This window comes from Pyrus communis, chromosome 10, assembly GCF_041283825.1.
Source record: "Pyrus communis isolate YQ-2024b chromosome 10, ASM4128382v1, whole genome shotgun sequence".
Taxonomy (NCBI): Eukaryota; Viridiplantae; Streptophyta; class Magnoliopsida; order Rosales; family Rosaceae; genus Pyrus; species Pyrus communis.
Window position 1 is genome coordinate 1825189 of NC_142574.1, and position 12324 is coordinate 1837512.

General features: G+C 34.4%; 1 protein-coding gene across 2 annotated transcripts; it reads left to right on the forward strand.

The window, feature by feature from the left end:
- Window positions 1-6278: 6278 nt before the first annotated feature.
- Window positions 6279-10760, forward strand: LOC137729326 (trihelix transcription factor DF1). Of its 2 annotated transcripts, XR_011067986.2 has the most exons (3): window positions 6462-6890; window positions 7499-9271; window positions 10447-10760. XR_011067986.2 is itself a non-coding variant. In XM_068468246.2 (2 exons), exons 1-2 carry the CDS (start codon window positions 6604-6606, stop codon window positions 9189-9191), a joined length of 1980 nt encoding a protein of 659 aa, XP_068324347.2. In that variant the 5' UTR covers window positions 6279-6603; the 3' UTR covers window positions 9192-9564. The 2 variants fall into 2 exon arrangements, 1 of the variants encoding a protein (XP_068324347.2); XM_068468246.2 differs by lacking the exon at window positions 10447-10760 and having other exon boundaries at window positions 6279-6890; window positions 7499-9564.
- Window positions 10761-12324: the final 1564 nt, after the last annotated feature.

The window sequence follows — 12324 nt, forward strand, 5'->3', positions numbered from 1 at the left end:
AATAAATTTGTGAATAGCAGATATCCAACGGACTAGGTTCATGATTGAATATTTTGCTGGCGTCTCTACCTAATGACGAGGTAAACCCTTTGAGGGAGAGGCCTAAATTAGGATAGCCTTCAGGAATGAAAGTAAGTGCCCCTTTTATAAGAGCTGCTTCCGAACCACTTTCCATTGAAGTCAATGTCATAAAATAGTGGACATATAAGCAAAGAGGAGGAAATAGTTTCCTAACCACGAGAAAGGCCCTAGACAAGTGATTGATTGACCGTCGGGCTCTTTAAACCTTGAATCATCCTGCCCTTGCTCCCTAATTGCACTTGCCTTCCACTAACAGGTGGAGATGCTCTTAGCTGCACCCAATCCTAACTTAGTTTGCGAATATTCAAAGTTTGATTCACACGAACATAAGAAATGTATTTGTAGTGATTTTTAATACTAAACTATCGTTGAATGTGATATGGTAAAAATGAGTTTTGCGTCTCATTAACAAGGATTTTGGTTAACATCCTATCCATTTTATTCAACGATATTGAACATTAAAATAGAAGAAGTACTATTAGCTAGTTTGTGGTGCTATGGTTTCTATGCATATCTTATTCGGTTATTCCTATATCATTCGTAAAGAAAAAGGAAGGCTAGGAGGTGCCAGTAAAAGTATATTTTAAAGTTAATTTTTTTTTTAACAAATGATAAGATACGGAGACAGTAACTAATTTTATCATTATCCGATACGTAAGATTCACCCTTGTCCCAAAAAAAGATTAAAAATAGACGGTGCTCATCCTTTCACGTTTCTTTTTTTTGGAAAAAACATCCTTTCACGTTTACCTTAGGTACTACTCCACCTCCGCGTACTCAATATACCAATATGCCCCCTTCCCTTATCCTTCCTATTCGGTTGTACCTATCGCTTACGCTATTCGGTTGGCGGCTGGCCCAAAAATGTTACCCTCATCAGACAGTCTGCACGTTCTTGGGGTTTAATTAAGGATGGCAACGAGATGGATTGAGTTTGGATGTGCCATTTTTATATCCGAATTCGTTTATTTTTTCCGAATTCGAACCCTTAAAATTTCCGAACGGATTTTCCTCATAACCGAACCCATCAGGTGACGGATTTTTGGTTGGAGAACGTTTTCCTCATTATAATATTTATATTATTAACTAAATGAAGAATATTAAAAAAGCAATATTAAATAAATTGCTATTATTAATACAATTGATACAATGCATCTAATAAGTAATATTAAAAATTTATGTTACTAAGAAAACATTTACACTTTTGAAAATTATAAGCATATAATTCTTATTATTAATGATATAAAAGTAAATAATTAATTTCATATCTAATAATGCATGATTATTAACAACCCCTTTTTATATAATAAATATTTATATTTTTTTTATTCATAAATGAAATGGTTCGATTTCGGGTATGGATTTGGGATGGATACCCCAATAATATAACCAAATCATTCGGATCGGTTACTTGCAGGGATCAAATTTGACAGGTTAAATTGCCATCCCTAGGTTTAACTTCTATTTTTATTGCTACTGAAGCCACTAATCCGTGTATAATTACCTTGAACAACTAGTTGATCTTCGATGATTTGTACATTATGGCTTATTGCTTTTTCGTTAAAAAGGAGTTCTGATATTGGTGTAATTCTTTATTTTAGTATCTGACAATAGAAATCAATATAAGTGGTTTATGTGTATTTTCGTTGTAAATTATTTTAGTGTTTTTTTTTTAAAATTTATCAATATTCTTGTTAAATTGTCACTGAACAATCACGTGACCACATTTTCAAGAATATTTTTGTCAAACTAACCACTCTACTTAACGATATTGATAAATTTTTTTAATAAATGACCAAAATGATTTATAATGAAAAAACTTAAGATTCTCTCTATTGTCTTTCATTGTTAAAGATTAAAGTGGGAAGTTATGATAGTTCCAGATATCATTTTAACTAGAACACCAATGAGTAATTGATTAAGGGGGTCCACTCCCTTCCATTATATTGGTTGGGCAGTCCACTTGTTTTTTTAACTCAATAATTGAGTTACAGAATTGATTGCAAATTGTAAAGTTTCAAAAATTTTATTTCCCATTTTCTATCTTTCCTTTCCCTATAAGTTGATTTTTTTTTTCTTTGATTTTTTGTGCAAATCCAATTTCTTAAATTCGCCACTTAATATTGTGGTCTAGTAGTATTTCTCTTCACTTGTAAGTAAAAGGTCTTAGGTTCGATTTTTGCCAAATGCGAATTTGAATTACATTATTGCTAGTTCATTATGAGGTTTTAGCCCACTCTCCACCCCTTAATGTAAAAAATACTGTTTGTTAAAAATAAAACATCATTGACCAAAAAGTCCACCATGTACGTTAGGAGTGTTATGAATTTTCGAAAATTTTGATGAGCTCCGAAAATGAATACTACCCAAAGACCTATCTGCCATAACCACAGCCCGCTATGTCAACTCATTTATTGACCTTATGGTTTAGTCTAGAGTGAATGGTGTTGCAAACTAATTGCACAAAGATGAAGTTTTATTTGTTTGGCACGGAATTCCTAACCATGGTAATAAATTATATTAATAAATAACCTTTTTAATAAACTCAATAAAAGACAGTTCAAACGTTTAACATCTCACGCATCTAACATACTTATCAAGTTCGTGAGCTTTGTAACTGGAACATATAACTCTAAGTTATTGTACTTGAAAGTTTAGAAAGAATACACAAGTCTTATTCAACGGAAATGCGTGATTGCATAACATGCAGTGGTGGAGTTAAGATTCTATGTGAGGGAAAGTCTTTCATATATATATGAAACAAAAACTAAACCCATAACTTGAGGAATTAAAGCAATATTCACAAAAGTGAAAGACCTATTAAATCTAAATAGAGAAAATCAAAATAATTGTGCAACAACTTAGTGGGAGGTAGAGAGCAGGAAAACAACTAAATTTATTTTTTAAAATATAGTAAAAACATAAAAAAAAAAGAAAAAAAAAAAAGAAAAAGGGTGTGATATCTACACACCCCATTTTACTTTTCACACACTTTTTTAATTTTTGACCATTGGATCGGATGAATTGAAGAAGATCAACGGACAAAAATTATCAAGGGTGTGTGAGAAGTAAAATGGGGTGTGTGGATAGCACACCCCAAAAAAAATTTATGGTTTGCATCGTTTGGTAGAAGGAGGGCATTTATGAGGCCTGCAAATAATAGATGATTAAGTTGCCTTAGAAATAATATTAAAATTTAAAATATAAAACCCTATCTACAAACTCACCGTTTTATTAAACTACAAAGACAAAAACAACATATTTGTTAGAATATGAGGACAAAATTGTTAGATTTTGAGAACAATGACGTGGTTCAACTCAACTTCTTCACAACAAACAATCCATCTTTTTTTTTCTCATGTCTCACAGCAAGTGCAAGCTTGGAACCAAAGAGAAATTTCTCACATCGTAGTTAAAATGACCTCAAAACCACTCTGGTCCTTTATTGGCGCCATCCCTGATAATGTGCTAAGTATTTTATTGAATAATAACATTTTAATACATGAATGGTCCATATTATTAATACCATGTCCATTATTACACATATTTGACGCACCAAATGCAAAAGATAAGAAAACTAGCTTGCAAGTCACAACAACCTTATCGCCAAAAAGCAAAAGTCATATTCCATTTCTAAGTGGAATTTAAAATACGAAGGTGAAACGTAACGTTAGTAATAGTATACACAGTCGTGGCACAAATTGTGTATGTACGGCTACAATTCTTTGATCATGACACAATTAGAAAAACATGGAAATAAATTACAAGCTAATGGTCCCAAAAATTTCATCATCGGTGATGTTTAGATCAGGGCCGTCGAAATTTCCACACAATTTATTATGGTAGGTCATTAACCCAACTGAAAAATTGGCCACCATTTACTTCTTCTTCATAAATGGCTTTAGCCTAATAACATGACCTACATCTAACCAAAGAAAGATTAATTCAACTAATTCCAACAGTGGATCCCACTCCAAAATGTCTCTTTTAAGATGGAAAAATGCTAAGGGGACTCTCTTAAAGCGGGATTTTCTGTTACCATACAGTTTTATGTCAATTTTCGTGTCTATATTATAAACATTGTGCAAAAAATGTGAGTTTACAAAGAGTATGAAAAGTCTCACTTTTAAAAGAATCTCCTTAATATTTATGTTTAAGATGACAAATTATTATTGAAAAATATTTTTTTTGCTCAATTGGGAGAATAAAATTTTGTCAAACTTTGATTGTCACAATCACAAGAGGCCCCTTGGGCAACATATTCTACAGTTATACTTCCACCCAACAAGTTGAAAAATATTTGAGGCCATTTTTCTTATATGTTATTACCTTTTGAATTGTAGTATATGCATAAATTTACAGAGCTCCGGAGTATAAATAATTTGAACTTTTAACTATTAAATTTTAATTTTATTTATTTAATTATAACTTTTACTAGTCTTAGCTTATATATTTGTTCTTTAATAACATGCTTTTAATTATGGTTATAAAATAATAAAATAGAGTTTAGAAAATTTTCCCAAATTTTTTTTTAAAAGAAAGTCAAACAAATGAAAAGGTTAGTTCAGCTAAGATTAGAACAATATGCTCTTATTTCTACAACCAAGTTCAAATCCGTCTCCATAATTTTTATTAATTTATTATAAACCAGATCTCGAGTTACATAAAATGTATATAAGTACTCTTAAAAAAATGTACATAAGGATATTTAACACATGAAATTCACTTGCTCACATTAATCTCGCTCGTTTTATATCTGGTCAACAATACCATACTAATAGCTTTTTCTTCTCTTTGTAAATTTTCTAAACCAAGGGTGTTTTGGTAAATCCAAGATTTACCTAATTAAGTACAAAAACTCTGAATTACATTTCAACAAAACCTAGATCTGCAATTGTACTGATCCAATAAAAAATACGTCATCAGATTAGCTTTCAATGATTAAAGCTCAATGGGACACACGTTGGGAGTAAAATAGTAATTTCAACCAAATTGTAGCCAACGGCCACTGAACTCCAAAAACAGCCCCCAAAAAAGCAAAGCTGCCGAGCCTGATCTGATGAGCCTCGAAAATATTATATAATAAATATAAAATTAAAAAATATCCTTGAAAGAAAGAAAAGATAAAGATAACAATAAAAATAAAAAGGAAAGAGAAAAAAAGCTGACCTAGATGGGTCGGCTTTTAACTAAATTTAGCTCGACAGACGAAAACCAACTTATTCATCATCATCTCTTTGCGCAGCTGTTAACAAATGTTTGTTGTAACGCTACCACCGAAGAAAGAATAATCTCTGTCTACGTATATATACATTAGGATTGATAATTTTTTACACGATTTGTTAACCTGACAAGAACCGAAACGAACATAATAAGTTTTAAGTGAATTCGTTAACAAGTCAAGTCGTTATCAAATCACTCATTAAGAGCCTATTAATGAGTCAGATCATTATCAGGTGGCCTGTTAAGAACGCAATAAGATATTGTTTGTTAGACCTAGACATTAGGCATGTCAATTACTTACACGACTCGTTAACTCGACACGAAATGAATCGACCCATTAATGAACTGCGTTGTTATTGGATCCCTTATTAAAAACTCTTTAAACTAACGAATTTGACACGACACGATCTGTTTGGTAGGCCATATACAATGGCGTAGCCATAATTTTCAAATAATTGGTCATGATTTTGACCAAAAAACTTTATTGGACCATTTTGTGGAGCAACTAATAGGAACTTGTCAATTATTGCCACCATCTGTCAAAGGCTTATGACAACATATGTCAACAATTACTATGATCTGGAGAGGCTTGTCAAGAGTGGCTATAGGAAACTGTTGAGTAACGTTGAAGACTATCAAAACTTGTCAACTGAAGTATTTCATCGAGCATTTGGTGCACCCAAGTTACACACAAGAAGTGAGAAAGAGAAGACAAGGATGCTAGGAAAAAATAGAAGAAGTAGGCAGAGAATGTTGTAATTTAGTTTGCCGTAACTGTTTAAAGAGTCAAATATCATACATACAAATATACATGGAGTTTTTAAAGTTGTTGGGATCTAATACAACTAATGTTCCCATGTTGGTTCCACCACACGTCATATATATAATGATGTATTTTTCAAATTTTGAAAAATAAGGAAAATGATCCAAAAATGTTTTGTTTCTTTTTACCAACTTACACAGAAAAAAATAAAACCAAAAGATTCCACAGCAAAAAAGAAAAAAAAAAAGAAGAAGAAGAAGAAGAAGAAGATATATATGTATATATATAAAATAAAAAAAAGGGAAAAGTAAAACATGTTGCTTGAGATCGAGAAGCAGATCCCACCGAAATAAATTAATAACTTCACCCTACACCCGTCTTCTTAAAACCCTTCTGTACAGAATTCACCATCTCTCTCTTTCGTGAGTGACATGTTTTGGTTGTAAACTTCCATCTGCTGTAAGTCGTAATTGTTAGTTTTGTTGTAGCCAGAGGGGAATAAGAGAAGAAAAAGGCGAAGTAGACCAGCTGGTCCTATGCTGGGGGACTCTACTAGTGTGTTAGGGAGCTCCACCAGCTGCGATGCTGCGGCCGTGGCTGTGGCAGCTCCTGAAGGCCGTGGCGGCGATGGCTCGAATAATAATTTAGGTGAAGAAACGTTCAGAGGTGGTCATGAGGAACTTTCAGGAGGTGGTGAGAGGAGCTTCGGTGGCAACCGGTGGCCGCGCCAAGAGACTTTAGCTCTCTTGCAAATACGGTCTGACATGGACGTCGCCTTTCGTGATGCAAGTGTTAAAGGTCCTTTATGGGAAGAGGTTTCCAGGTTAATTTTAATTACGATATATTTTAATTGAGATCTGAGGAGGACTGATAGAAATTTTCATTTTCTTTGTACTATATATCTTTTTAATTTTATTTTTTGTTTGCTTATGATCCATTTCAAATCCTTCACTTTGTTTAATTACTCTTTTGGGTAATTGTTTTTCTTTTCATTTTTTTTGTGTCTTTTCATTTGGTTTTAATTTCTACCTCTCCTTGGTCCATCTGAAGAAATTACAGTGTCAACAATGGGAATATTAATAAATTCCTCAAAAAATATTGAAAAATTTAAAACAAATGGAATAAATTCTTTCACCAATTGGGTCATACAATTTCCAGAAAAGGTTTCTGTCTTTCATCAATGAATCTCTTTCTGGTCTTTCTTACATGCATGTATATATATCTGATATATTCCTCCCAGCGTTAGCTGGATGCTAATTATTTCTTACATATTTAATGATCATAATTTTTCTCAGTGGAATAGTACTACTGTAATTTTATGTGGAAATGCTTTGTTTTTGTTGCTGAATTCAAGATAGACAATTAATATATTTAATTATTAATTTGTCTGTGTTTTGATTTTTGTGCAACCGTTGTTTTCATATCGTTCAGGAAGCTTGCAGCGCTTGGCTATCATCGAAGCGCCAAGAAATGCAAGGAGAAGTTTGAGAATGTCTACAAGTACCACAGGAGAACCAAAGAAGGCCGCACCGGCAGCGGCAAGTCTGAAGGTAAGACTTATCGGTTTTTCGACCAGTTAAACGCCTTCGAAAATCAACCTCCGACCCCTGGCAGTACTAGTACTACTCATCATCATCAACGGAAGCCTCATCAGCCTATGGCGGCGGCCGCGGCAACAGTGACAACAACGGCAATGGCTAACCCTCCAACAATTTTTCATCCTAATAGTAGTACTACTACAACTAGTACTACTGTTCCATCGTCAGCTACACCGCACCCTACAATTACTACTGTGTCCTCTCAAGGCATTGCAACACCAACACTTAATAACCTCACACTCCCCAGTTCATTCCCGCCGACAAACCCTATAGTTCTTCCAGCACCGCCACAACCTCTGCCGCATCAACCAACAACAGCAAACCCTACAACCAATGCCAACCAACATCAGCAGCAGCAGCACACTGGATTCCCAACGTCTTTGTCAGCCATACCCACCGACATCATTTCCAATTCCACCTCTTCCTCCACCTCGTCCGACGAGGAGTTGGAAGGGCGGGCCAAGAAGAAGAGAAAATGGAAGGAGTTCTTCGAGAGACTTATGAAGGATGTGATCCAGAAGCAAGAGGACCTCCAGAAGAGATTCTTGGAGACAATCGAGAAACGCGAACAAGAAAGAATGGTAAGGGAAGAAGCTTGGAGAATGCAAGAGATGACAAGAATCAATAGAGAGCGCGAGATTCTAGCCCAAGAAAGATCAATCACCGCAGCCAAAGATGCCGCGGTCATGTCATTCTTGCAAAGGGTATCTGAGCAGCAGCAAAATCAAAACCAACACCAAAGCACGCCGAACCAATCACAGCTGCTGCGGTTACAACCAGCGCCACTGCCTCCTCCGCCGCGGAAGCCTGCACCACCACCACCACAAGCACAACCACAACAGACCGCGATGAACATTGACATTGTTCCAAAATCAAACAACAACGGGGAGAACGATAATTTGATGATGCCACCAAGCTCATCAAGATGGCCGAAAGTGGAGGTACAAGCGTTGATCAAGCTGAGAACCAGCCTTGATTCTAAGTACCAAGAGAATGGACCGAAAGGGCCACTCTGGGAGGAAATCTCAGGAGCAATGAGGAAGCTCGGATACAACCGGAACGCAAAAAGGTGCAAGGAGAAGTGGGAGAACATTAACAAGTACTTCAAGAAAGTGAAGGAAAGCAACAAGAGAAGGCCCGAGGATTCGAAGACATGTCCCTACTTTCACCTGCTGGATAGTTTGTATAGAGAGAGGAACAATGTCAATAGTACTAGTACTAATTATTCTTCGAGCCAATTCAAGCCCGAGAACTCGGTGCCTTTGATGGTGAGGCCGGAACAGCAGTGGCCACCTCAGCCGCCGTCACCGCAGCAGCAAGACCATCAGGGACTAATGATGGGTATTGACCATCATCAGAACCAAGGGGACGATCATCATGACCAGCAAGATAAGGAGAACAATATCGGTGATGACGATGACGAGGAGGAGGATGGAGAGGAGGAGGAGGATTATGCTGAAGGTGATGGGAATTACGAGATAGTGGCAAACAAACCAGCTCCAGTGGGTGCAGCAACAGCTGAGTGAGTGAGCCACAACTTGAGAAAAAGGCCAATAGAACATGGATTCAAAGAAAGTAGGTCAGATTTTGCAGGGCTTTCGGACGGGTAAGTGGGTCAAATACAATGTGGCGGGTCCTGAATTTTGTGTTAGGAGAAGAGTAACATGCAAAGCAAAAATATACACAAATTGGGAAGAAATTTAAAAAAGAAAGGCAAATGGTGAAGGTGAGTGTTGAGTGTTGAGAGGAGGGGTATAGTCAGTCATCAAGTTATAAAATATTTATTTATATTTATTTATTTATTTCTCTTTAAATAAATAAGGTCATGAGGAAGGAAGAGATAAAGAGGGATTATCAACTTCGAGTTCCAAAAAATAAATAATAGACAGTTTTCAACTAGTGTTGTATATGTTTTTTTTTTTTTTTTTTTTTTTTTTTTGTTCTTGGGATTGATGGTGTAAATGTGAGGATAGTTATAAATTAGTATCTTTATGGATGCATTTATATTTGTTTTTCGTTTGTTTACATCCACTTTTTTTATTTCTTTCACAGAAATTAACAACAAGAGTAATAATTACTGAGAATTACTTTGTTCTAGTCTATTGATATCAAAATTTACTTTCAGTTCGAACTTCTACTGAGAATTAGTTGATTAAGAGAGAGTGAGAAAGTTAGGGCAGGAAAGAGTACAGATACAACACTACTGTGATGTTTCGTGCTAGTAATACGGTGTAGACAAAAAAAATGTACACATATTTTTATATTATTAGACATAACTAAATACTTCTCCAAAGAAAACTAAAATGTTTCAATTTTCTTGTTAAGAAATTTATAGTCACTCACATTTAGACTTAGTATGTGTTGGAAAATAGGATCCCACATCGGCATGTAACAAAAAAATGTATAATTAAGATATGAAGGTTTTCATCTCTAATACTATTGAGACATTTTGTGATAAAATCCAATACTTAGTAATAGATGGTTAAGTTAGGACTCATATCAGTAATGTTGACAATGGACCATTGAAATGCAATCATTAAAAAGTATCCTGCTCTAATGTTTATGGAGTGATATAAGATAGTAACCTCGTATCGATTGTTTTGTGAACATGTATTAACCATGTAGCAAGAGTGCTATATAGTTAATTCATGAACACGAACCATTTATACTAGGACACTATCTATCCCTCTTCATAAACAGCGGAGCGAAATTTATTTCAAGAAAGTTTAGCTCGTATATATGTATTATGTTAAGGGATTGAATTAATTAATGGTTTTGCAGACAAACAAGAAGGTCACTGAAGGTTCTCTATTAATATGGCTCCGATTCGTTTAGTGCACAACAGCTTAAAATGAGAGGACAATTTGCTAGTCCTTTACAACAGGATGGAGCTATCCACAATATGCCACAACATCACATGTATTCTTATTTATAGGGATCCCACCGAAAGCAATCTTCATATTTCTTAAGCCTTTGTATATTCGATAATACTTAGATCCTCATTACTGGGGTGAAATAGATGAAGCTAAATAATGAGTAAGTCATAATTAATTAAATATGGAATTCAACATAAATATTATACGTCATTTTGATTATGTATGTTAGTCGAACTTGAAATTTTTTAATTATAAGTGAAAATGAATCACGAACCTAATTTAATAAGTGAAACTTGTGAGGGGTATAAGTTTCCAAGGAGTTTTGAGATCCTAAATTTTAGCCTAGACAACAACAAAGAGGAGTTGGGATTGGAGAGAATGAAAAATCTCTCATAGTATAGTCAATTCATATACTTATCCCATATACTTGTGATAAAAGTTCATCTATTCCCCCTTCCAAGGTATAACATCCAATATTTGTGTATGTAACGCTTACTAATTATTTAGAAAGTTAATATGGCTGCCGCGTGCGTGTATATAAAAAAATACAAAATTGATTTCTTTTACTAATGTGCGTTTGATTTATCAGAAACCTAACAAGAGCAACGATGTAAAATAAAAGAAATACAATAATAGCATCAGTGCATCAAAATTATAGAATTGAGATTCTTTCCGGATCTCATTGTTTGAAGGACAAGGACCAACAAATTTAGAGCTCTCAAATTAAATCTGATGATTTTCATTAACTCAATCTAATAATTCACCGCATACAAATCAAAGACTTGAACCTCTTTCTATCTTGAAAAGTCCAAATTTAATGGCCCTTAAGCTCGTACAGTGAGTTCCATAAAGGATGTCAACTCACTATTACGAAGGTACACTTCCTTTGATTGTGCAAACCGTATCACCTTGTGCATCATATAAAAATACAGTGAATTTCTTGAACACACATGCATGGTGATCATGTGCCCCACAAATTGAATTGCCTGGCTGTGTGGATGTATACGAATAAATATTCTGAAACGTACTCAATGCTACAGTCTAAGATATAAAAGCAAATGTTACCATCAATATATATACATCCATAAAACTCCTTCCTCCTCGAATTTTAGTGACGGCATCTTGTCCAAAAAAGTATAAAACAAAAAGAGGAGAAAATTTTCACTTTAATGCATATTATAGTTCTAGTCTTCAAACTAAACCTTAATTAGTAATTAAGCAAGTTAGTTTTGATATATACAAAACATCAAGAATTTATTTTTGGTCTTGGAGATGTATGCTGGAATTCTTTAACACATATCTAACCGTTAAGAATATGTCGTATATTGGTTACTCTAGAATTTTCGCATATTAAGTTTTTAGCATAATCTAACCATTAAATATATGTCATATAACATAACATATAAGATATTTTGGTAACGTCTTTTAAAATGTTTCTTGAAAGTAACTAGAGGCGTATTTGTAGATTTTATCTTATGCCTTAAACCCAAAGCATTTGGTATTAACTTTGTTTCATGCCCATAGAATGGGATAGAGTAGTAGTAAACATCAATAATATAAGGAATTTTATAAGGTACCTGAGACTCCTGAAACTTGATCATGTGATGTTAAACTAATTCTTTTTATTATTATTTATGGTTCTAAAAGGCGCTAAACGCTAGTCAGGTGATGAGCTGGATCCTAACGCCTAGGCATTTGGGCGGGCTAGGTGAATTTGTATTTTTTAAATAAATTTGTTATATAATATATATAAATAAGTGCATGTTTACACTTAAAAAACCAT